The following is a 27219-nucleotide window of genomic DNA, read 5'->3' as shown; positions in this document are numbered from 1 at the left end:
AAGTGGACTGGAGTGCCGTGGAGTGGAGTGGAGTCTGGAGTCCATGTACCTGCCACGGCCAAAGCAATAATTCAATAAATCTATTGCATTGCGTTATTGGCAATATGATGATGAGGCCTGCCTTGATCTCGACTTGCATTATGCAGAAGAAGAACGACGGCTCCAGGTCTTCGCATTCGTCTCCCGCTCCTTCTTCCTCCGACTCTTCGCGGTCCAGAACTTGAACTCCAACTTGACTTTGACTTAAAGTCCATCAATCGGAGTCGCGGACTCCTCCGTCTGTGGTTTGTTTTTATTATATTTAGCGGAAAGCATAATAATTCTTGAGCTGCCAACGTTTGCGTTGATAACGCTTGCCCACAACACACTTGGGATTTTTTTCATTTTATTTATAAAAAACATTTAAAAATTTAAGGTTCTGGTTTTTTAATATTATTAACCCACTAAAATGTTAAAGTAAGTAAAATTAACTTATGTTTAATGACTCATACCTTCAATGCACATTTTCAGCCATTTAAAAAATACTGACGTGCCTCATCTTAGAAAAATTATAATATTATCAAGTTATAAGTTGATCATGTTTAGAAACTATTAGCTTTATCAACTTTGTAAAAATTAACTACTGATTACCTCCCTTTATCAGCTAGGTCTATAAAGTTTAATATTTTTTTCTTTTTCGTTGTGAATTTCTTCCAGTGTACTTCGAAGTGGGTGGATCGCGAGGGGCAATGATGCAAATTTGCTGCAACATATTGGCATTGGCATTGGCGTCGCTGAGTTGCCTTCAAGTGCATCAAACAAAGCGTTGCCCACTCGACTACCATACTGTACTATACCATGCCATCCCGTACCCTTTGGGAGCAGGAAGGCGGGCGTAGGCTAGACAGGATCGGCTGAGCCTCCTGCCCGTGATGAAATATTATTCATGGCTTCGGCTGGCAACTTGTTCGGGGAGTACCGCAAAATCTGCATATGAAAAATTATTATTGTAATCCATTTGAGAGGAAAGGCGGGCGAGCTGCCACGAAATTATGCAGCATTTTGTTTTTACTGCCTGCGCCGTCCAGAAGAAAGGCGTCGGGAGATTTATGCCTCGAGTTTTGAGGATTTTCGCCGCGATTCTTGGCCAGCTAAATTTGTAGAACATTGCGCTCGGTGTTTCCCATAACTCAGCCTTTGCCCAGGCACTTCCTCCGGCGGCCTTTCGGTGTTGAAATCATTTGTAGTGCAAATTTCGTACCTTGATATATGTGGCAAGTGTGAAAATATATTTGATCAAATAGCTCACAGAGAGAGAGGCGAGATTTATCGCTTAGAAAGGCTCCAGATTGGCTGTGGGTGGACTTCGGCAGAAAACGATAGAAAACACAAAAGGGAATTTATGGAAATGAGGAAACAGCTCTAATTGAAACCGCCACTCACCCACTTTCGTTGGCCAAGGCAAACACACTTAGCCCCGAAAATCAAACTCTTTTGGCCCACTGTCAAAACGCAATAAATCACCGAGCCATCAGCAGGCTAACACCTACCCAACCCAAAAATCGGCGGTTATATAACACACATCAACAACCTCAGGTGAAATTTTCGAACGGACCGCAGACAACATCGACCCGCATCCTCAATGCGGCTAATCCGGCGCCCCAAACCGCAAAAAATGGTAGAAAACTGGCAGAAAGTTGTCGGGGAGCCGGGGGATCGGTGCACTACTCACTTGAGGGTCTTCATCAGAGACACAAACGCTGGAACTCCGCAACTCCACAACTTGTGGCTAATGATGCGACACATTTGCTAATTTCTATTGAAGCCCACTTGCTGGCTTTGGGCCAGGTCAACCGCGAAAACAGGTCTTAAGGGTGCACTCAAAGAAACATATTAGACTGCTGGAAGTACCCTTACCTTAAAAACCAATAAACTGAAAAGTTTATAGAATTTAAAGAACATTTTTGGAGTTTTCTATGATTATATTTAAATAACTTTTTAGATATTCTTAGATCTATAAATTCTTGGTAACTTGTTTTTTTTATAAATCTAAAAATGTTTTGGTAGTTTCAATGAAATGTTGCATGATAAAATAATTTGTCTCTTATATAATTCTTACTTATTTAATTTTTTCCGCCTGTAAAGAGAGTTAAAAGGGGGTTTCGGGTGGGTCAGGGGCCAAGGGCCAGAAGGTGGTTTCAGTTTCAGTAATAAGCACCGCCGCCCGAAGCTTTCTATTGTGCGGATCGAAATTAAACCGTGTTGGCATTAGCTCTCTGCGAATTGTTAATTATTTCTGGACTTCTCGGCCGGGAAAGTGTGCAAAATTCAGCCCGATCTGTCCATCAGTCAGTCATTCAGGCAGTCAATCAGTCAAATGCTCCGTCATTGCTTCCCAATCAATTTGTGGTTCGTACTCCGATTGGCCGGAGTTTCTGTTTCTGGTGTCGGGGTGTCTCCATCACGGCTGGATTTATGATTTGCATAAAAAATCGCTTGCCAATTCTTTCCCTACTTTTACCTTTTGTCTGCCCGACTTCGTTTCTTCTCTCTGCGCCTTTTCATTTGTCTCCTTTGTTTGCCTGACATTTGAACTTTTCACTTACAATTCTCCATGCGCCAATGGCAAAGATCTTTTAAGGAAATATCGCTGCGAGGAAACACCAAAATGGACGGTTCGCCGGCATTTCCATTTCCTTAAAAGTTTCAAGAAGTGAAAATCGAAATCACGCGTGTCGGGCTTCGCCTAGATTTCAATTACTTAAGGTTTCACAAAAAAAATGGAGGAGTGAAAATGGAAGCACGAACTGATCGATCCTTTTTTATAAATCATTCAAAGGCCCTGACTAACAGAAAAACAACAAACCCTTACTGACAAATTTAAATTTTTTCCTCCTAGGTGTTATTATATAATATAATTATTAAAATAACATACGTATACCTAACTAATGTTATGGGAAATACAAATTTTAATAGTTAACTAAAATCATCGACTTAGAGCTTTTCGAGAAATTGATACAGACTGATCGATCATACAAATGAATGGAAAAATCCGGAAAAGCGCCCAGCTAAAGAGTCGGTGATAAAGACAGTAGTGATAAGGGGGCCACCATCATGTCTGGGCTTCCTCGCAGCTTGGTAACTTGAACCCAAAACCCCATCGCAGATGCCTTGGGCTAAGCCCCCTGAAGCTCCGTCCCCGGTTCGCCAGCAGCTCCAGGTAATCGGATAGGCGAAAGTTGCTCCTCCACTCGGCTGCCCCCCACAACCACCTCATTTCACTATTAGTTTGTTATTGTTATAATTTCTTTATTGTCATTATGGCGGAGAAGCCAATGGCTGGCAAACGCCGACTCCGAGCACCGGAGCGATCCACATTCGTAATTACCAATGTGTTGATGCGGCCGGAGCCAACCGCAAATCCACTTGGAGTCGCTGGGCCACTCGGTGGCAGCGAAGCCTCTTGCCCGGCCACTTGAAATTTATGCGGCTGTTAGCTACCAGATAACGCTTTTGATTATGACAACTGGCATGGAAATTGTGGAAGCTGCCTCCCAAGCCGCCGCCCCCCGTCCCGCGGTCTCCGCTGCTGCAGTCCAGCTTTTCATTCGAAAGCCGGAGCAGCGGCCTAGCGGGGGTGCTGCCCCATCCCGGGATCCCCACCGCCTCACTTGGCCAGGTTGATCCGCAGCTCTGGGCGTCCTCTGCACGGCGAGAAATATTTTGGATCTCTGCTGGGGCTTGACATTGAGGAATTTTATCCAACTGTATTGTATAGAGAAAAAATACAAATGTTGAAACAATTAATAGTAAATAATTAAAAGTATTTATTGTTTAAAATATTAATGAATACTATAAAAATTTAAAATGTTTTTCTAAGTTTTTACATTACTTATAAATATTATACATAATGTGCAAGTGGTTATAATGGTGTTATATTTGTTCAAAGTTCAAATTCGTAATATAAAACATTAAAATGTTTTAATAAATTATTTAATTTTATATTAAATAAAGCAGTTTATAAACCAGTGCTCCAAGTACAGTTCAAAATTTTAATAAATTTTTAACAAAATTTGTTTAATGCTTTTATGTTTACTCGTATAAAGACTATGCCCCTAAGCTTGTGATCATAATATTTTTACTAAGTAAAAATCCCACTTAGGCCCTTATTTTTCTCCCAGTGCACCCATCGAGCCATCGCACTCGGCAGCTGCTGCTGCATCTTTCGAAATCAGTTTTGTTTTTGTTGCTGATGTGCCACTGTGGCCCACTCAGCGGAATATCTTGAATTTGGCTCGAGCTCACTTTTCATGTTGATGGAGTGGAAGGCTTTTGGCTTTTAGAATTCTCCCCCTCAGTCCCCCCTTCGCATTCACAGATGGAGGGGGGGAACTGTGTGTGCTACAAAATGCATAAACAATCGAAACCAATTTCAAGCCCGGCTTTTTGGAGAAATGGGAAAAGAAATATATATGAATTGTTTGAAATCTCTTGCCCCCGGTTTTTGTTTATTGTTCTGAGTCCAAATGAACTCAAAGCCAATGTAAATATGGGAGCTCTAGTTTTCAAAGTAACAGTGGGGCAACATCTAAAAATAGAGCATAAATAACTCTCTAATGATTATATTATATATTTTATTTTCGGAGACATACAATAATATTCAAATACAATTTATTGCTTATCAACCAAAGAAGAAATATACTTATACTATAATTATATAATTGGTAAGATCTCAAACTTTGAGGATTTTACTAAACTTGTTATATAGTTTTCGTCCCACTGTGCACAGAAATACCAGACATATTTTCATAGCATTTGAATACCTGTGGGCCAAAAGCAGCAACCTCGGACCCGGCCGGCAAATGAGTAAAAAATTGAGGAAAAGACAAAAACCTGAGACAATTAAGCTTAAGGAGCATTTCATTCCACTCCATTTCATTTGATTTCGATGCGAAGAAAGTTCAGCGCCGAGCCGCCAAAGAGAAACCTCTGCCCAGGGCTGATCTACAACCGATGGATGGATGGCCGGGGGCTCGAGGATGGGTCGCCAGGTGAGTGGGCTGCTGGGTGCTGGGTGGAAGACCAGTCTTGATCTTGCGGTTTCGCAGGCACTTAGAGCAATGGACCTTGAAGACCACAAAATGTAGTGCCGCACAGGGACAACAACCACAGGCAGCGATCATGAATCATAGGAAAGCATTTGAATTGCAAAAGACTCGCCGTGGATACATACGAAAGTAGTCTGCAATTGTGTCTACATATATTAAGGCATAAGCAGAGAGACTAAAAATGTAGCTCTATGGATTTACTAAAAATACAAATGATCAGGTATTACACAACTTTATCATCAAGCTTAACCATTAATTGGTGTTCCTAATATAAATATTCTAATTTCTCCATAAAAACAGGAAGGAAATAACTAAAGATTTACATTTTCTCCAACTAGAATCGCACATTTTTCCGCTCAGTGTAAGAAAATAGTTACCGAATTTTAATGCTTTTTTCTGTGAATTTTTTAGCCCGCCGCTCTGTGTCTTTTTGACATTTACGGATCATAACAATTTGAATTTAACATACGCAAAATGAGACCATTTTTGGTAGCAATGCCCCAGGGCATCAATTTGGACATGTGCCGAGTCGATTGTTAGGAAATATATTTTAAGTGGCCGCCGGCGGCTGAGAATCGAATGTGTCAAGGGGGGCAGAAATCTGGGACCCAAGAAGCACATTCATCATCTCTCGAGATGCGAGAAATTCTCGCAGCTGAAATTCACACGTTGCCCCTGTTCCAAGGTGTGTTCTATTAATCAAAGCCAAAGTCCTGTTACGCTGAAATGGAAATGGAAAATTAACATAAATTATAAATAAACATGACGGGGCCAGATTGCAGGCCTTCCCCCGTCATATCCTGCCGTGATTTTCCAACGGTTTCCACTTCCGATCTGCGACCTGGGATTCCCATGACCCCGAGGAGAGTTCGATTTTCCCGATGATGCCCGCCTGTCAGCGGCCATCCCCAGCATATGTAATCTGGATGTCGAGTCCCCTCATCTTTATGCATGCGCACGTCCAGGGAAAATCATGGAGGGGGCGGGGAAAACCCAAGGAACAGGTTCTTTTCCTGCCTTAATTTGATTTTTTTGTGGCCTTATCTCGGCTCTTTTTCGGTAATTTGATCCGATGTGCCTGCAAGGAAGTAGAGCGCTGGGTTCCCCAGCATATGAATACTATTTCGGCTTCTGCCGATAGGTTCACTGCACCTTGTTTCGGGGACTGGAGATCTGTGTGGGAGCAGGATCTCGTTTTTTGTATCCTTCTTTTTGTAGTTTTGATGAGCCACTGACATCGGGGGTCAATTGTCGGAGCGGCGGAAGGTTATGGTCGCCAGGTGGGGGACTCCACATTTCGGGAGAGAGGAAGTAGAAGATGTGGGAGACATTGGAGATATGGAAATGAGCCCAGTGAAGCGCGATTCCCACAGGATTATAGGGGATTCCAAAGGGAAACTGGAATACTTCCCTGTACTTTGAAAAGAACACTGGGAATTATGTAATTGAGATGGTTTTATATTTGAAGGTGTTCTTTTTATGTTAGTCAGGGTTTTATGTTTATGAAAAGAAGATAATATGCTATTAGACTGAGCTTAAAACACTTTAATACTTTAATACACTTTTCTCCTTCAATCAGCTTTAGCTTACCTATACTAAAACCCAAAGCCTGTGCAATTGGGTCACAACTTAATTAATGTCTTCGGAACCCAAGATCTTATAAAGCCAGTTACTTAGGGTTGGTGGGATCTCCTCCCACAGCAACCGTAAACGTGGAAGAAAGTTTGTTTTGCGTTTTAATTGCCAGCTGCAAACTTTAACGAAGATTCATTTATTCTGAGCCACGGCAAATGGTTAATGCCGGGCCTAAAGCTAAGGCCTATAATCTATTCATGTTGATCGAGCAAACGCAGTGGCAGAGGGAGATGGGGAAGGCTGGGGGGTGGGGGTGGGAGAGAGCGAGTGCATTTCACGCAAAACGTGCAAATAATAACACCATCTACGCTAATGATCAACGGCATGGTGTGCACCCCTGCTCTAACTAACTTAAACGCACTCTGGAGCGTAGAAAAAAACACTGCAGGTGGGAGTGAGAGGAAAGATCAGGTGCTGCGAACTAAGCTCTTTTTGTATCTTACAGATTTTTTGTGAATTAAAAAAAACACATTCTAGGAAAAATTAGAAAAGATTTTCAGTTTATTATGTATAATAATTATAGTTATAGATAAGATAAGATATAGATAGATAGATTATATAATAATTTATACTGGAAGCAAATAAAAAAAATTAATTTTGGAAACTAAGCTAGACCATCTAAAATAAACGAAACATAAATGTAGAGACATTTTGCAACGATGTTTTGCCCAACTACTTTAATAAAATATTTTAGTATTTTAACGTTTTAGAACATTTATATCCTTATAATTAAACACTTTTTTTCAAAATATTCATAGCTATTTTCTAGCTGAAAAATGCTACTTTTCGGCACCACTCATGAGCAAATAAGCACAGACGGGGTGTGTAAAAGGGGGAAGGGGGTCCCCCAGTGGCCACTTGCAAACAGACAATAAAACGCGTTAACTGCTGTTTTGCCTGCCGCAATTGTGGAGCTTATGCGCTGTCTCGCTCTCACCTAGAGGCACTCCCCAGGCCCCAACCCGCACACCACCCCCCTTCCGCCCACTTTGGAGCACGCAGAGCCACTAACTAATTGGCTGGAGCAACAACAACTTTGAACCCACGTCGCCTCTCTCGCTCGCTCTCCCTCGCATTTGAAGATGATATCGTTGTGTTGCAACTCACGCACTCACCACTACACTCGCTCTAGCCCCATCATCGCTCCATCTCCCTTCCTCTCGCTGGAAACCCAGTTGGCCCCAAGGAGAAAACAACAAAGTAGCAGAAACACTTGCGCTGTTGTTGCTCGCTCACACAAATTAGCTGAAATTGTCAAAGAAATGTTAGCAGAGGGGGGAGGGGGGTAATGGGGAAGTGGGGGACAGGGAGTGCGCGAGAGGGAGGCAGCAAGCCCCATTTCTGCATTTCGTGCATCTGTCTCTTATCTTCCGAACAATGAGATTCGCTTTATGACAGCTTTTCTCCGGGCTGCAGAGAGTATTTGGACCAGGTTGGGAAACTGCAAGCCCTGCTTACATTACATGCTGAATTACAGTGATGTAAACATTAACAGGATATTTACATTTTTACCTAGGTATTTACATTTTTAGCAGAATATTTACATTAATATTTGTATTTATTTTTGATGGATATTTTTATTTATTTTTGATTTAGTATGTCTTTTTTCATGTGAAACCATTGCTTTTTAATTTTTTATGTACATATACCCCGAAACAATTTTTTCAAATATAGATTTATTTATATAGAAATATTCATATGCATTTTAAATAGAGTTTATCCAAGTTTGGTTAGAAAGTCTTCCATTTTTTATAAGATGTGCAACTCCGAGTTCTTATTTTAAGAAATAGTTTTTAAGATGTACAGTAGCCCCAAAATTCTTCTTTGCAATAATTCTAAGAAACCATTTAGTTAAATAAACGATACTTTTCGATTTATGATCCATACTTACTATGTATTATATATAGTACAAGTACATTATTTTGGAACTTGAAGATGTTTTCTAAATTCTATTCCATTTGCTCTGCAATTGTTAACCCATTCTTCGTATTTCAAACAGAGTTCTTTAGAATTAAATGGGAAACTAACTAAATATAATATAAGAAATACAAACCATCCCCCCGAACCTTAAAATGGTTTCTAGATTACATTCCGTTTGCAGTATTTACACTCATCTTAATGTTTAATAAATATATCAGATACATAAGTACATTTCTTTTGAACTTATAGATGGTTTCCGAACTGCAAAGAACCCTTACGTTTTGAGTATTATAAAAATATTACTGAACGTATTGAGACCTTCTGAACATTTACACCCCTCTCATATATCTGAAAAGGGGTTCATTCGAATCCAAATCGGAGCCCGGCGATCGCGCAAAAAAGCACACTTCGCCTCGTCGTGACAAACAAAACGCTCACGTTTATCGCGGACAAAAGATCTCCGTTTTTACGCTAAATTTCATTTCAGCTTGCGCTTTTTGTCGCTCGGCCCCTCTGCCCCCCTGCCCCTCTTTCCACCTTTCTGCTCTGGATCGATCGACTATTTTGTGTGAGTGTATTTGCCTTTGCTTGGAAAGTTTTTCATTTTGGCTCGTTAAAAATTTTAAATTCAAAAAAGCGTTTTTCTTGTTGTTTTTCCAATAGGCAAATAGACAAAGGGTGACGCAGGCTGGTGGGTGGCCGGAAGGGGGAGGCTCCTGCGCCTGTTTATCTTTGCATATTCATAAAGCTTCGATCTGTTTACCTTTCTGCGCTGTCGCCTGACTTTTAGCTGCTTTATTATGGTGCAGCTCACTTTTCTGGCCAAAATCCCCAGGTTTTATCAGTGCCTCTAGCTGGGGGAGGGGGCTTCGAAGGGGGTTTGGCAGCTATGGGGTTGCCCCGAAAGGTGGAGGACAGACAGACAGCTGCAGTTGCGAAAAACGTCAGGAAAGTGATATTGTTTATTGCCAGCGAGTTGAAATGAAAAGTAGGGGCTTGGGCATATCGTATTTAATAAAAAAAATAAAATCAAATAAGAAAATATATAATAAGGTATAATATTTGTTAACAAACTGAAAGGGATACTTTAAAGGATGGATCGTTGGATCTAAAATAATAAAATAAAAAAATGTTTGTAACAATTAATATGGAATATATAGGTATTTATAAGACGTATTATACAGCTGCCAATCAAAAAAGAATCATTTTCACTCTCCCAAAATCGTACACATGAACAACGAGAGCATAATAAAACTGAAATAAAGTCATATAAACCCACTGACTTGAATAATTCACAGAAACCATGGGCCCTAATCCTTCCACCCCAGTTCATTGAACCCTCCCTGGGTTCGATCTATCGATACTCCGAATTTTCCCACAAGCATTTGCCATAAATAAGTCACCCGAGACGGGGTCCCCAAAATCAGTCAAATTGTCGACGGCCTAACCCAAAGATCTTCATCATGGTAACCCCAACTGGACCCGCTACCCACAGTCGAGTGGCCAAATAAAATAAAATAATCAAAAATAAAGGCCCAATGGGTTGCTTTTTCGGCCATATTTTGGGCTGGGAGAGGGTCAGGCGAGGCAGTTACCCTCCCGCTTTGTTGCTGCCCGTGTTGTGGCCAATTTTTTATTTCATTTTTCAATTTTTATTCGCCCGATCTTTGTTATCGAGAGCCAGAGAGCCAGAAAGCCAGACGGAGGCCCACAAAAGGCCCTAAACGCGCGTCTATTTTGTTACAATTTAAGACGCTTATTAGAAATCGTTTGCAAATTGTTTGGCCAGCAAGCCGGCACGAACGATCGTCATTTTGAGAGCAGCGATCGGCTGGGCTTGGACTCGTATTTGGGTCCCCACTCCGGGCTCTGGGACCCTGTGGATCCCGCTGGTAACCCGAGACTGGAGCAAGCCGCTGCGGAGGAAGTGGAGCCACGAACTGCGTGCATATTAATTTTCGTATACTTCGTTGGCGCGATCTGTCGGATAGCACTCGGATCTCTCCATGCACTCGAAAAATGGTATATTAAAATAATATAATATTGGGAAGTGCTTAACCCAGCCATAACCTTCGGTTAAGTTGTGTCATGCTAGATAATATCATCAAAGATCGAAGCTAAATGGGATATAAGAATAAGATCCCATATAATATATTAAAATGCTATCCTTATAAGATAATATCATCCAGGTTCGATTCTTGACTAGAGATTATATACAATCCGCATAAGATACTATCATCGAGGGTTAAAGTTATAGAGGACTAATTTATAAGAATCCAGATATAATGTAATAATATTCAATCGGTATTAGATAATATCACCAAGGATCGAAGTTAAATGGGATATAGGTATAATAAATCATACATCGTATAAATATGCACTCCATATCCATCTTATAAGGAGGTTTTTCCTGTCTTATTATTATTAGAATTCAGTATTATTATTATTAGGATCAGAAACCTATCTAGAAAGTCATGAGTGTGATATTCTCCACTCCGATTCTGTAACTTTTTAACTTTCTTTGGGTTTCCAAACCCTTTTCTCAGTGCACACACGTGAAACTTGACTGGGACTTGTTGCTGCCGTTGCTGTTTGGGTTTCGCTGGTTTCCCAGCTGCCTGATGATCTAATTTGGCAACAATTGTCGTGGTCGTCGATCGCTGATGCCGCTGATCGTGGATCGACGGGATCCCCAACCCCAACCCCATCTCCATCTCCATCCCCACCCCAAGACCCCATCCCCACACACATGTATGAGCGCTTTCCGGGCCTTTGGAGCGGGCCCTCCTCCGCCTGGCGATCGATTGATCTCGATAATGAGTTCGGTTTCGATTCGTTTGGCTTGGATTCGGAGGACGCACCCATAATTTCGTATGCTCTGTCACCGAGCGATACCTTCCCGGCGGTTATGATTTCCCCGCGCTTTTCCGCCTGGCTGGCTGCTGGGGGCATCCATCACACTTGGCGATCTCCAAGACTCTGTTCCCCTGCTCCCTCATTAGGACCGGGCTCAGTCTAATAAGACTTTTGCGGGCGTGGACCCACTGGGGCCTGAAGTTCGGCTCTGGATTTAGAGACTGCCATCTTGTGCCGTCGTACGTGCACCGAAATTTAAACATAATTTATGATCGCCGGGCATATAGAGTGCGCCTTGGCTGGGCAGGCCATAAAATGTCGCGAATGGCTGATTGGGGGTTCCATTTCCCGATGCCATTCGATTCGATTTGTTTATTTGTTCGAAAGAGGAGCATGGCCCAAAAAATACAGAGTGTGGGGAATGTTGGAGAACCTCGGAAGACCACTCACGATTATTCTAGATTCCATTGAACCCTCGGGCGGAAATGAGTATCTCACCATGGAAAATATTAGGTTTTATAGAAACTTCAGCTTAACATTATTAAAATGTTGTATTCCATTTAATCATAAAAAAAGAATATAAGTTCCTTGTAATAATAAAACATTCTAGAAACGTTTTAAGGAATAAAATTGAAATATGATACAAATAATTTTCATAAACTGATCGGAAATTACTTGCAGTATATACTATACTATACCATATATTAAAAGATTCTGGAAATATACCAACTAAAAAATGGAAATCCAAACTTTTTTAGCTCTACAAATTGTATCACCTAGAACTTCAAAGCTTTAGAACTTCGGAAGTTACATTTCGGCATCACCGCTGCAATAAAAAGTCCTGAAAAGTGAGAGTCCCCAGCCCACCCAACAAATAAAATCGTTTCCAACTTCTCTCGTATGTAAATAAATGTATTTTCTTCTTTCTGCGCTCGATGCAATAAATTACTTAGAATTACAAAACATTTCGTATCAAAATATTTGTTGCTCGCTCATCTTCGCTTAGGCTAAGTACAACATTTTCAATGTATATGCGAAAAAGTGGGTCGTATCAAAAATATTCTACGTTCTACAGCTAGGCTAAAATACTATCGTATAAAATAGAGAGATGTGTATGTCTGGCTTGCGATTGTCTGGCGTTTCGTTTGTCTCAGCTTAGAGTCTACAGTAGACATAATACGCTATGTACAGGATAAATCGTAGAATACTTTACAAAGTTCATCTTTAGGATATGGGCACACACGCTAAAACGGTTCGAACTGTTCAGATCGGGGATTATGTGGTACAAAGGTGTTTGGGGGCACAAATTAAAATGTAATTTTTAATTTTCTCGTTTTTCGGAGAAAATGCTGACTAGAAAATAAAAATAAGTGAAGTTCTGCTTGGAGTTGTGTGTCTGCACTGGGAGTTTGTGTGTTTCGGGAACTTGGAGCCGCCTAAGAGAGCTAGGAACTAATTTTTGGTGGAACATGGCTGGGATCTCAGCTAGATGTGTACTTTACATACAGCCCCCTGCAGACCGCCCTAGGGCTCGGCGTAGCCGGCGTAGTTGAGTTCGCTGCCGGAGGAGCCGGCGTTGCCGCCAGGACACCCGCCCTCCGAGTGCTTGGTCAGCAGGGACATCCTCGAGAAGGTCTTGGAGCAGCTGGTGCAGGAGTACTTCTTGATGTCCGAGTGGGTCTGCAGATGGGCCCGCAGGTTGGAGCGATCGGCGAAGGCCCGGTGGCAGTGCTGGCAGCTGAAGGGCTTCTCGCCCGTGTGGGTGCGGATGTGGCCCTGGAGGAGCCACGGTCGGGAGAAGGCCTTGCCGCACAGGTTGCACTTGCAGGGCAGCGTGTGGGTGCGAATGTGCATCTTGAGGGCGCCCAGCGAAACATACGTCTTGTCGCAGTCCTTGCAGCTGAAGGACTTCTTCACCTGGTTGCCCTCGGCGGCGGGGCAGTGGAACTGCTGGTGCTTGGTCAGGCCCGAGAAGGTGGAGTAGGACTTCTGGCAGTCGGGGCACTGGTAGCGCGGCGGCTGGCTCTTGTCCTTCTTGGCGGATGAGATGGGGCTGGGTCCAGGCGAGGACTCGCCTGTCGCCTTGGCCGCGGCCAGTTCTCCGGGCTGCTGGGTCTTGGTCAGGTTCATGTTCTTGTGCTTGAGGGACAGATCCTCGGGCAGCGAGGAACTGCAGCTGGACTCTGGCGTCATCGAGCGCATGGAGTAGTAGGAGCTCTCCGAGTAGGCCGGCGAAATCGGGGCATGGTGGTGATGGGTATAGCCGCCCAGGCTGGGGTAGCCGGCCATGGGTGGGTAGGGCAGGAAGCGGTGGTGGTGCTGCCGCACGCCAATGGGCCTGTGGATGATCTCCGATCTCATGGGCGGCGACACGGAGCTGGCGCGACCATGCAGATAGTGGTGTGGTGGCGGCGACAGGGAGCCCAGCGAGTCGCTCGGCGAACTGGGCGCGATGAGATCGCCGCGCAGCGGGGAGATCTGGTGACCCGGCTGCTGGTTGATGGTCCTGTAGAATTCGGCCGTGTACGGCGACATGTGGAAGTTCCAGGGATACTTGGGGTAGGTGGGTGTGGGCACCACCACGGAGGCGGCGGCGGCGGCGGCCACAGCAGCGGCAGCAGCCAGAGCCGCAGCCTGTGTCTGGTTGGGGTCAGAGTCCACGTCCACGTCCACATCCTCGTCCTCCTCCTCGATGTGCTCGTCGTCGGTGTGGTCCACGTCCACGCCCTCGTCCTCGCAACAATCGCTGACGTTGATCAGCTCCTCGGAGGGGTTGTCCTCCAGAACTTCCATTTTCTTCACGCACAGATCCTGCGGTTCGTTGGGGGTGCTGCTGTGGCTCTGGGGCGCCTCGAACTGGTAGTTAACCGGGCGCTTTTTCAGCGGGCACTTGCTGTAGTTTTTCTCCACCAACATGTCTTCCACGGAATGCATTTTGCTAGCTTTTCTTAAGAGTTTTTACGGATTGCTTGGAAAAGTTCTCGATTTTTTTGTTGTCACTTTCAGTGTGTCCTCATGTTCACACAGGCACAGAGATTCTCGGGTGTTGCACAGAGATACAAAACGCGGGTTCCGTTGGGCGAAGCGGTTGGATGTATCGGTTAAGCTGCGGTTATGTTCAGGTTAGGAGAGCTGGCTATGTCAATCGGTTAGCGTCTGAGAAGAACTGAGCGAGTTTGGCGGTGGTGCGGCCCTTTTATACCGCCCGGGTTCGGCTGTCCTCGGCTCCGGGCCCGAAGCGGGCTGAAGAGAGCGCGCGAGAGGGCTCTCCGGCGAGAGCGTGCATGTTCATGCAGGTAGCACGCCGACCAATCGCGTCGCTGGGCGCGAAAACAGGTTTCGTCTTGTTTATATACGAATGCCTCACGTGCCGACTTCGTACACTTGCACCAATCGAAGCCGCAAACGAAGCGATGCCGTTATAATTGCACTGGTGTGGACTATATAAACTACCTTTACCTGTGTGCGTCGCGCTCTGCGCAGCTGCGCACTCTCTTCAACGCTGGCTCAATGCGCAATAAGGAGAAAAGCGATCTTACCTACGCATTTTCGAGGAAATTTTGGAAAAGCCTAACTTTTGGGGGATTAGCGAGGGAGCGGTTCCTCGTGCCTCATTATCATTATCAGGTGCATCATTAGTCTGCCTGATAGCCGAAACGCAAAAAACAAGCAGGTAGGGTGGCCCAGCCCGACGTCAAAGGGTCGGAAGGCCAGGTAGGACTCCGCATTAATGAACCGTTTTTTGTGCCCCCGAAAGGAGTGAGGAAGTACCTAGGATAATTTAGTAATAGGGAAATGCCAGTTGTTATGAAAACAACTTTACAAGGACTCATTTCAGGTAATGTATGTTGATTATATTGAACATTTGAGTACACAATAAAATGAAATAATTTGATTTTTAAAACACTTTATAGAACACACTTTTTCTAAAAGTTTTCCTAAAAAGAACTACTTTTTAAAAGAGACAAGATTGAACATAATTGATCAATCTCTTCGATGGCAAGAGCAATCGAGCACCTTTCTCTTCCAATAACACTCTTTTCCCACTGTTTCGTTTCCACTTTGTTTCCCGCGCGCTCTTGACGTTTTCTCTTCGGTATCCAAAGGTTTCGAGGCGCCAAAGAAGCGATTTAAATGTATTTATGATTTTTCGGATTTGTGGGAGGAACAGTATCCATGTAGAGGACAGCATGCTGGCAATTAAGGATCGTGTTGAGGTCCTCAAGTGGAAAATGCCACACACAAGCACCCGCACACTCGCACCACCGAGTGGCAGATGTGTGGCAACAACGGCAAAACAAACAAACAGCGAAAGTGTTCACTCTGGAGATAAGATAGGAGGTGTTGCGCCCCTCGAATTCCAATTGCAGGACATAAATCATTGAGGACCAAACTGAGCAGAAGACCAGTGCCAAAATCTGACCACTTACCAGGAATCACTGCTGCACTGCAAAAAAAGTCCCTACAAATACGGAAAATAATTTTGAAGTTCTTCTACCCCTAAATCTATACCATCGATAAGGTGGATTATAAAAGTAATTTATAATGTTGACATGGCAAGCAAAATCAGACATGTATCAATCTTTTTAAAACAATCTTATAGTTTTTAAATATTATTAAGGCCGTTTTAAGCACACAAAGGTTTCTTGAAATTCCATAAGGGATATCCAACTTTTAAGTAATTTTTATTCTCCGTGTAGAACCCACACGAAGTTAGCATTTAACTTAATTAGCGTTCTTATCGAGCGTTTGTCCCTGTCGCAGGGCGACTGCTGTGCTCGGGGATCCAGATCCAGATGCGGATCCTCCCCCTCCATTCTGCAGCCAACAGGAATTCCCAGGAAGCAGGCTATCCGGGCACAAGTGCGATCCCACCGAGATTGCCAGACGAGGAACCCGAAAACCGCCAGCATAAATTAATAGATAAACATGTGCAATTCTAGAGACAGGTTCGAGTTTGGCAGGCAGAGCTGGCCATCTGGGGGTTTTCACTCTGATTTAAGGACTCTTTGGTGATCAAAATAGGACTTAGGATAGGTTATTTAACATTACCTACTTATTAATATTTTAAATTATGATTTCTATATATATATGTATGTATAAACCGTCTAAAATAGTTATTTTACTGAGCAAAATCGCAATGAAACCTACGTTTTTAAAACATTTATAATATATTTTTAAACAATTTTTTAAGATTTATTAAAATATTTATATATATGTATAAACCTTCTAAAATGGTTATTTTACAATTATATTTTTTTAATTTTATTTTTATTTTCTAACATTTGTTTGATGCAGCATTTGTAGCCCCTCTGTGCGCCCTGAGCCACGTACTCCGATTTACATGCCGCGTCCAGGTATTTTCGGCCTGGGCCTGGGCTCTGGGACCAGGCGAGACCCAGGGCCTGGGCATCTGTTATCTTATCGCACGTCGTTGGCCTGGCCGTGGTTGTATGGCCAACTACCCATGACGTCTCCTCTAATTCGCCTTAGGAGGCGGGGAGACGAGACTCCGCTTTCGTTGTCTCTGCTCGATAGGCTGTTAACAAAGATTTAATGATCTTGTTAACTAATTTTTTTCTGGCTTCGTTCTGGGTTCTGGCCGGAGTAAAAGTGGTCGGGAGTGGGCCGGGAAAAGGACCACCCACCGCCAAGCCGCCATCCATCCGACCGCTGTGCAAGTTAATTAGTTTGCGTTTGTTGCCGGTCCTAAATCACACTCGAACGGGTTTATTGAGAGTAGAAAAATCGCAAGTTATACAAGGTGGAAAAAGCCACGCAAATAATTCTTAAATTAAAAAGGGAAAGCATCCAGTATATATAAAATATATAAAAATATTTTAAATTACCTTACCTAAAATTTCCTTCTTTTCCAGCTCTGCTCTGCCAAAAAATCAATCTCGGAACTTGAAAATAGGTGACCCAAATAAGCAAACCGCAGACTTCATTTCGGAATCGAAGTCAGTACGCATCCCCCAGCCGGCCATAACGTCTTGAAAGCGTGTAAAATGGTGATATTTAAGCGATTTTCGGATGTTGCAACATCCCAGACACGAGCGGCAAGAGGATCCCCACAAAACTGAACAAAAACATGACGCAAAAAGAGGCCAAGCCGCAACAGGCTAATCCTATTTTGGAGGCAATGAAAATGAAACAAAAATAATAAAACTTTTTTACGACAAGCTCTAAAAAGCTGAAATACAGCGCGGCCAGAAAGGGTTTCGGAGCCCCAGACTTTCAGGGTTCCGGGGTTCCGGACTGGTTGGGAGCTCTGTTTTGGCTTTCGGTCTTGGCCTGGCTCTGGGGCGAGCAACAAATTATTAACGACATTTTAAATGCAACGCCTCTCGCCGGGAAAAAAGGGAAAAATGGAAAAGGGTCACAACCACAAGTCGGCCGATGACTGGGCCACGATTTCTGGATGGACCTGGACTTGGACATGGCCATGGACGCCGACCCGAGAACCCGACTCCTTGCGGGCTCGACACGAAGACGCGACGCCTTTTAATGAGATTTGTCTGAAGACATGAAAAACTTTTGTAATTCCCTCGTTTTTGCAGGACACGCAGCAAAAAGCGACAAAAGTCGGCACTGAAAAAAACTGTGGCTCTTGAGTTCGAGGATTTTGAATATAATAATGCCTAACAATAATGTTTAATATAATAAAACAATATTTTAAAATAAGAAAATACAAAAATCAATCGTTTTCAATAATTCAGCAATATTCAGTTATATTTTATCTATACAATGTAAAAATATTGAATCATTTTTTAGAGATTTTTGCTTTTCATTTCCCAAGCTATTTTCTTCCCAGTGTGCACATCCCAAAGGGAATCACTTGCCCCAACGTGTGGCACTAACAAGTGTGTGCTGCAAGTTGTGCCTTATATTTTATGCTCTGGCTGTTAAAATTGAAAATTACTTTTGGCCCAGTCTCCGGGACGCTGGGATCTCGAAAACTTTCGAGGCCTACCGCATTTGAAAGCTGAGACAATAATTGCACAGGCAAAGTTACAATCGAGCGTTTTTATTATTGCCGGTGAGGAGACTCTGTCACGGATCTGCGGGGATCTCCAGTTCAGCTCGGCTGGATCGCTTTGGATCTGCCTGGCTTGGTTTCCTGTCGCAATCCCAGTTCCGGGGCCAAGGAAAGTGCGTGTGGGTTGTTGCCCCTTGGGGCTTTGGTTTAAGGTCTGGGCAAACGAAAGTTTTCTCCCCATCGATGCTGCAGGACATTATGTTTGATTAACGAAACGCAGGGCGAGCCCCGGCCTGTTGTAAATAAATTTTACAACCTTTAATGCCACCCGGAGCACGTGAAAACGAGAAGCAATTGAATTGTCTGAATTATGTTTGTTGAATTACAGAATTATAGGTGGTCGGAGGGCCGGACATATCGAAAGGCACAACAATCCTCGATCGTGTAACTGAGCCAAGTGCTTAATTAATGCAGGAGAAATTTATTTTCTGGCGGGGAAACATAGTTAATACCGAGGAGGGAACAGAAAGCCTTTAAGTTATCATGGAACTGTCAAACTTATTCTTATTTTTGAGGTTTATATGTCGATAGGGATGTCCCTTATTGAGTTTGTATGAAAATATGTCTTTTTTATGGTCTTTGTTTGATTAAATTTGTTTTTTATACACATACCAAGCAGCAAGGCGAGCCCCAGCCCACTTTGGCCCAACAAGTAGTCGCCCATTATAACCACATTAACATCAAGCACATCGGTTAAGTATAATGCATGCCACGAGCATAATGATGCACTCCCCGAAGCCGAAAAGTGCTCCATGATGGCGGGGAGGCACGGCGGCTGCGAAAATTATTACATACGGAGCGGGAATTCGGCATGAACATGACGCGCGATGCCACCATAAACCGGGCGATAACCCGGTCCGAACCGCGGCCCAAACCATGACCCACTCGATGAGCAGGAGGCGGTGACGGAGCTCCATCCCAGGGAAAAAGTATCATATGCAAAAATTGCGGCGGAGGAGGGCGGTGGCAGCCGCCTAATGGCTGTTAGCCTGGCTGGCGTGCCTGGCCCGTGGGCCCCGGATCCTCCCCTCCTAACCTCCATGCCCACCACATGGCCCCACACTTACACCCCGAAAAACTGCAGGTAAGTAAGATCATTTTGGGTAGATTAAATTATAACTGGAAATAATTTCAAAGGTACTTAAACGGTTAGAAAAAAGATCTATCCATGTTGGTAAATGGGCCCATATTTAAGACAATATATACTTTTTGGGTTGGATTTCTCAGTGAACTCTGTGAAGGTATAAATACCACTTATAACCTCTTTCCTCGACGGTTTTTCCAGGTGCATCTCCATTGGCAAGCTCAGAAACTGCCGTCCACCAGTCCATCGCCATGGTTTCAACCTGCAAAAATGTATAACGACAGCATTAAGCTCGTGCCACCAGCTGGAACTGTTTTCTTCTGTTACATTATTTTCCAGGGGTCTTGCCGCGCTTGGATGTGGCAAGCCATATGGGACAACGGTACACTTGGCACAGGTTCAGGTGGGTTCAGAAAGCGGCAACTCGATCTGATTTGTGTCATCCATCCACCCACCCTGCCCCGGCCAAAGCTCAAAGAGTGCTCTAAGACTTTGTGGTATATCCTAAAATAGAGGGGGTAGTTAATATAAAGAGTACACCAGAAATAAACAAACCTTTTTATGTCAAAACAAATAAGGCAAAACCATGAAATCCAGATACAGTTCAAATTAATTAGAAGATACTTTATTTTATTTCATATTTTAAAGAGGGTCTTATTTTTTTTATTTATATAATTTTATTATAATAATCAATATTAAAATAAATTAATATAATTAAATATTAATAAGGAGATTGGTTTGATTAATATTTTTAAATTTCCCCCATTTTCAGTAACTTACTAGTCGGCTTCATTCCCCGGGCGCAATCTTTACTTGTCATATTATAAAATTTTAATATTGTAATTCTAGCGGTTAGGGGTTTTTGTCCCCCTGCTTTATAACCACAATCTCAGTGCTCGATCGTGTAGCTGGTTTCGCTTCTGTATCTTTGGGATGCGGCACTCAACCTGCTCCCCTGCCTTTCAAAGTAGCTGGGCTCGGTTCCCGAAATCACAGCCAGGTGCGGTTCGTTCAGACACAAAGGATCTCGGATCGCGGGATCTCCTATTGCATTGTGTACTGCTGCAGGCACTTGGCAGATGCCGGGGTGCAATTCAAATTAGTGCTCGGGGCACTCGGGATGCATTATCCTGCGGCACGTTGATTTATACACCGACAGGCCGGCGCACGCTTCGTCTTTTCAATTACTCAACGCTTCTCCAGCTATCCCTCGGCAGGGGGATCCCCAGCTCCCGTTTCGCCTGTCATGTTTCCTTTTCCATTCTATTTACTTATTTTTATTTCATTTATTCAAATGCAGCGTGCCTCGAGTGGCACTAATGAACAAGTCCTGCAGCCCGAGTCCTGAGTCCTGAATCTCTCAATCCTGAATGGTTTTCCGGGGAAACATCTGCGCGTGCGATTGAAGTGGATTGGATTCCTGGCTGGGCTGTGCATAAGTGTGCCGATGTCAATGCGTTGGTGCCTGTCGGAAATCCAGGATAATGGTCCACAACCCAAAGGATAACTCACAGGGGAGAAGAGAAGAGAAAGGTGAAGGTCCTTTTTTCTATTAATTTTTGGGATTTATTTAAAATCAAAAATCCTGATGAAAAGAGAAATGTTTAGGTGGGTGTATTCCCATTTTAAATCTACAATTTATAGGTGCCATTTTTGACAATTTACTATGGGCTGCAGTACCATAAACCCGGCCCGGCCACGTTTGATCTGCCAAATCAGCAAGCCCATTTTTACTCGCTTTTTATCTGGCGCACAAGACCTCTCCTTACTTGGCCCAACATCTGTAACCCAATTACGATCCCCAGCGAGATGGAGTGGCATATCTGAAGACCTCCCACGTGCTGCGCTATAAAATGAAACTTCATTCCATGCCGCGGCCAAAAAGACAACTCGCATTTTCACCTACAACCCATCAAATTGATGGACATGATTAGAGGAGAAAATGAAAGAGGAAAGTGCGACCTTTGGCGCCTCGGAAAGAGCTGAAGACCCAAGACTGACAGACCGATCCCCGAAATAGGCAGATGCATTGGGCTTTCGGGCGATAATTGATGAGCTTTTAGCATTTAAGCAGCGGAAAACACAAACTAACGCACTCCACTCGAGGGCCGCGGCAAAATGATTAATCATTTGGCAGGTGCTCTGCGCGGCGAGGCCGCAGAGGCCTCATAAAGGGTTCGACGGCCCGAAATCCAAGGGCCCTTCCCTGCTTAACGAGAAACTATTTAACTTCATTTCAACGGTTTGCATTTTTGGCTAAACTGTCAAGTGGCCGGAGGAAAGGGCTTGATGGTCGGCACAAAGGATTCGATGGTCGGCAAAGGATTACCGACTTTTATTTGGCCTGCCCGGGCCACACCCACGCAAAGGTGCGTCTTCGACTGATTTCGAGGGCTGTGAGGGGCGTGGTCCCGCTGACCTGGCACCCGGCGATCTGGAGTAGGCCGACCCGTGTTGGCATCATTATATAATTTGACGAAAGCAGCTCGGGCCGAGCAGCGAAACAGTTTACGGGTGAAATCAAAGGCACTGTGGACAGTGGGGCGAACTGGAAAAAAGGCTGGCTAAACAATTATAAAAAAATATTTTGATGCATTAATTATAATATCCGTTTCATTAGTTCCTTATCTTTCAAGATATTTATAGCCTAAAAAGTATTTTAATGTAAGTCACAATGTTTAGTTAATACAAATACGTTTTAATCTAACATATTTTAGGGATCTTAAATATCTTAATAATTTATTAATCTATTATAGGACTTTTTTCCACATTTCTAAAATATTTTCAAAGAATATTTATTTTGCATTCACCTAGCCCACTGTAAGGCCTTTCTAATAGCGGGGTTAAATGTCTTGAAAACTTTGCAGCTTGAACACTGAATCCGTGGCCCCGGCTTCTTATTATTGATCCAAGATTTATGACAATTAATAATAGGTATAAGGCAGTCGAGAATGGATGCCACTTCCGTTCCCAATCAATTAAGAGGGTCGAAAATCTCTCCATCGAAAATTATGACAAACTATCTATAAGCCAGATTTATGCTGGCAGCTTCTACTTATGTCCAAGTATCCAGAAGATGGGTTTTTGTTTTCCTGGACCACCTAGCCGCGGATGATGTAATCAAGCCGAGCCGAGCACCTTGCCAAATGCTGATCTCCTCCCGGCCAGCTGGCATGTGTTCCACAAGCCACCGACATGGCCTCGTCTCCCTGGATTTGTCAGCTGCCAGGATCTCGTCTTTGGTTGCAGTTCCTTTGCTCGGGATCAGTACCCCCACTCCAGAACTCCTTGCGAATAATAGACGGACATGGAGATAGGCATCGCCGTAGGGCCTAGGCACAGGTTCGTTTTCGCCTGACTTTGGCATCTCTTGTTTTTGCAGAACAATGGCTGGCATAAAGAAGCAAGATGTTCATCACCTGTCCCTCGAACAGGACTCCTTTTTTGCCAAAATGCCCTTTGTATGAAGAGATCACTTCGATCCTGCAGGCTTGTGCCAGGGTTCTGCGGGATTCACTATCATTCGAAAGGTAATTACTTTTGAATATCTATCAGTTTTGAAATCGTTTCTAAGTGTTTTTTTGCCATCAATCTTTTTGGAAGGAATCTGTAAAAGCAGATTTACCAATTTAAGGGAAAATAAATATCTACATTTTCTTGAAAATTAAAACTTCAATTCTTAGGGTAATAATAATATTAAAAAAAATTTTTTTTGTATGTAAATAATTAAATAAAATAATATGAATATATTTACTGAAAACATTTTATCTTGACAACATATCAGGTAGCAAGCGTACTTTTCAATTACATATCCCACCTTTTGAAGAACCTTCAAGAAGTATAAAATGGTACTGCGATTTTTCTTCCAGTGCATGCGTACAGATGTTCACTGTTCTGTAAACCAGGAGCCCACCTGATCGAAGGGCGGGATCGGGGCAGCGTTAATGCGCCACCTACAGCTACTGGGAAAACAATGGGAAACAAAGCCCGCTGCCATTAGAAGGGAAGAACTGCGCAAAATGCCGGGTCGCATGCTGGGCAGGAAGGCGCTCGCCAAGGATTCATTTCGAGCCGGAGACTGCGAACAAAGGACCTCGGCGCAGGACAATGCTAAGCCAAATTGTATGGCTTTCTAACGACGTTGTCAAGCGGCGACGGGTTATGCCGGTGGTTCATTGCCGACCGGCGGTGGTTCATTGCCGACCGGCGGTGGTCTAGCCACAGATAGCTCTAAAACCAATGTCCAGCAGATACTACTGCCATATCGGCGGAGACCTTATCGTTTAGCACCTGCACCTAGCATCACCTGGCAAATATAACTGAGCAAATAACCCATTTTGTGGTAAATATGCTCATGTCATCGAAAATCACGATCACCCTGCGTAGGTAGCACCAAAAAACGAAGTTAAAATGGGAATTGTAAATGGTTAATGGTTAAAATTCAGGTGCCCTTCGTGTGCGTGCCCAAATGACACTTAATTTATCTATCCCTCGGTTTTTCCTGCGGTCGTCGAGCTAATATTTGTTCACAGTGTGCAACTATTTACCTCGTTTTTTCTGTTTTGTGTGGCAACTGCTTAACAAGTGTCTGTCTGGTTTTTCTATCTCAGTAACCCTTGAGGGCTAAATGCTTCAGATAAGATACTTTCGGTTATCCTTTTTACTGATATGTTTGGGTCACATTTCTGTTTGGACAGATTGCCCCGAAATGATGGCGAGCATTATGGATATTCTAATATGTTTACCTATAATAAAAGGCGATATGGGTTTTGGTTTCCTTGCAGGTGATATTTGGCCCTATCAGAATAGTTTTATTTACTTTATTAAATACTTAAGCAATTGAATATTTCAAATTTATTGTATGTCTTGGAGCAGAATTTCCAAAATTCCTAACGCTCATTGTTCCTTTTCGCCTGGCAGATGGGCAAACATCTTTATTTCGGCAGAGGCTCTCGATAATCACGGGTGTAGCTCTCGCAGCCCCTTAACTCTATTGTACGCAAATCCGCACCAAATTTATGCAAATTGAAATTCCCGAGCAACACCTGGAAGGCAGAGACAATTGTCCGGATGATGAATGTGCTGTAGGATTGCTTCCTCTTGTGTTATTTTCCTTTGCTAGCCAGAACAAGCCAGACATCTTGGCGCGCAGAGTGCCATGCGAAACTGTAGCAAAAGGCAAGGTGTCAATTCTGGGAAATCTGCCCAGCGTGCAGACAATGCCCGGCTCAGCGGGATGTCCACGGCCCTCCTCGTACACCCCCACCTCCTCCCAGTTGGCCAAGAAAATGGTTATGGCCATGTCTTTTGGTGACAATGGCATTGGTTCGGGGCGAGATCAGGTGAGGTTGGGCTCTCCTGGCCCGAACCGATGCTAGCCGGCCATAACGAAGCGCAACAACATTATTGTCATCGGCTGCAAAAGTAGTCCAGTGGGCTGTGGGAGAATCCTCTAGTAGCGCTCCAATTTACCCGGTCCTCCAGTCAGCTATTCTTCTTCCCACCAGCAATTTGCATCTGCAGGTTTCGCCTACTTTTCCCCGGCCTAAAATCACTTTGTTCGGCCTGCATTGCACTTTGCATTGAGGGGACATTTATTTATCTAGTAAATGCGGATGATTTTGCATAATTTATGAGGCTCAGCATGACCTTCTTAGTCGCGAATGGGGCTCTTACTGTTCTAAGCCAGTTATGTGGTAAATAAATGCAATAATTCACTTGAAATGTGCTGAAAATTTAGAGCAGTTTGAAATAAAAATAGTTTGGATTACTATTTGTTCCTTTGATATGCTATAAGCATTATAGACAGTATGTTTTTTGTTGAATGATTTAAAATAAATATTATTATCTATCTGTCTATTTTTTAAGGTGCCTAAAATTTGTTGTTCCTGATAAGGAATTCCTTTCAATATTTACAAAATTGGTGAGCAATTTGCTGATTCTTATCACAACAAAACCAATGCACACTTGTTGCTTTTTGGAAAAGAGGAACCTGCCAACAAAGCAGTTCCTGTGACCTGTTTCCCAGGACAATGCCCAGCTCAATGGGGTGTTCTGGGAACGGAAACGAGTGCTGTAAAAATAAATTAGAAGAGCAAGGGAAACAATCCCGTTGAAGTTGTCCTTTTGCAGGCGTGTCAATTTGCTTCCGCTACAAAAAAACAAATCCCCCCGCAGGTGTTCATCCCACTCACCTTGCTATTACTTTGGCATTAATTACTACCTAAATGGCCGATAATTGAAACATTTTGCCGGCCTGTCTGCCATTTCCATAAGCCAAATAGATCGCTTCCTCCTCTGACAGATGGGGCTAACATTTTCAAATGCCCACGCCCACCTAAGTGGGCAAGGGGAAAACCAGTAGCTGGATCTGCGAAAATGCTGCCGGGCTGTAATTGCAATCAAAACCATCAGCGGCCACAAAGTCCATGTCGTCGTCGTCATCATCATCATCGTCGTAAAGCGTTTCCCTGGCCAAGATTGATCATCGGGCTGGGCCCGGGCTCATCCATTTTTTGTATTTCATTTTTGTTTTTCCTCCGCTGCCTTAGCTTTTTGGCCTGCCCAATCAGCCACACCCACAAGATGTGCAACGCTCATATTAAAATGGCTTAAAAAGGCAGCCAGCCAGCGCTGAAAGTGGCAAGACGAAGCCATAACAACGGCGACCCGCAGGAGATCTCGCAGAGATGCCTCGCTTCCGTTCCAGCTGCAAGGTGTGTGGCAGCCACGGCCCGGGCCCAAACAGTAGCCTCACTTCCACTGCCACCGAAAGCGCAACAATTGGCAATTTCATTTGCTGCGCCCCGAAACGCAGCTCCAGCAGGTACGCAGAGCCGCCGATGTGGATACGGCTGCTGGTGGGCCTGCCAGCGAACAGTGGAGACTCCTTAGGGTGAACTAGAGATATTACTCGAACAGTTATGGAACTACCTTTAATACTGCATAACCTTGGAAGCCAAAATTTAGTTTTGTCAACCGAAAGCTTTCCTTTTAGGAAAGTATAACTATTTATATATAATGTTTATTATTTGTTTTAATTATTTTAAAAATATTTCGAATGAGAGAATACCAAAAGTAAATAACTTTAAACCCTTTCCTTAAATTATAAATTATTAAGTCACATTTTAAACGCCTTAAAACGCATTAAAACATTTTGTATTATAAATTGTTTTGATAATATAATATATTTTTAAAAGGCAAGCAAATACATGTGATTTAACCTTCTTCAAGCTGACAAATTAAAATAAACGGAATAATGTTATAAAAACTCTTAGAGTTCGTCTTAGGCTGTAGCCACTGCTCCCAGCCTGGCATGCTCCATTCAAACTTTCTACGACTGCGACACGCTGCGATCTCTATGAACATGGTCTAAATGGCGGTGGGTTACGTGGGGCAGGTGGGTTCGGGCAGGGATGGGGACTCAGAGCTCCATGGAGCAGTGCATAAAAGCTGGCGGTGCTACATCATCGTCAAAACCGTCGAGTTGCGACTTCGATTTCCTGTGCCTGGATTGACGTCTCCCAGGTCACTTGCCACAACGTTTGGCTGCATTCGTAATTGCTCCGCAGCGAAATTTCCATATGATAATATTTATT

The 27219-nt window shown here is 43.5% G+C and overlaps 1 protein-coding gene across 1 annotated transcript; it reads right to left on the bottom strand.

Annotated features, from left to right (window-relative positions):
• Positions 1-12395: 12395 nt before the first annotated feature.
• LOC108028958 (protein escargot) lies at positions 12396-14647 on the bottom strand. The gene has a single exon (XM_017100997.2). It carries the CDS (start codon positions 14430-14432, stop codon positions 13023-13025), a length of 1410 nt encoding a protein of 469 aa, XP_016956486.1. The 5' UTR covers positions 14433-14647; the 3' UTR covers positions 12396-13022.
• Positions 14648-27219: the final 12572 nt, after the last annotated feature.

This window comes from Drosophila biarmipes, chromosome 2L (assembly GCF_025231255.1).
Source record: "Drosophila biarmipes strain raj3 chromosome 2L, RU_DBia_V1.1, whole genome shotgun sequence".
Taxonomy (NCBI): Eukaryota; Metazoa; Arthropoda; class Insecta; order Diptera; family Drosophilidae; genus Drosophila; species Drosophila biarmipes.
Note: the sequence above shows the minus strand (reverse complement) of the source record. Positions and strands in the feature narration are given on the sequence as shown.

Excerpts from the sequence above, each read along its gene's own strand:
- LOC108028958 (XM_017100997.2), bottom strand. The coding sequence starts at position 14,432 with ATGCATTCCGTGGAAGACATGTTGGTGGAGAAAAACTACAGCAAGTGC.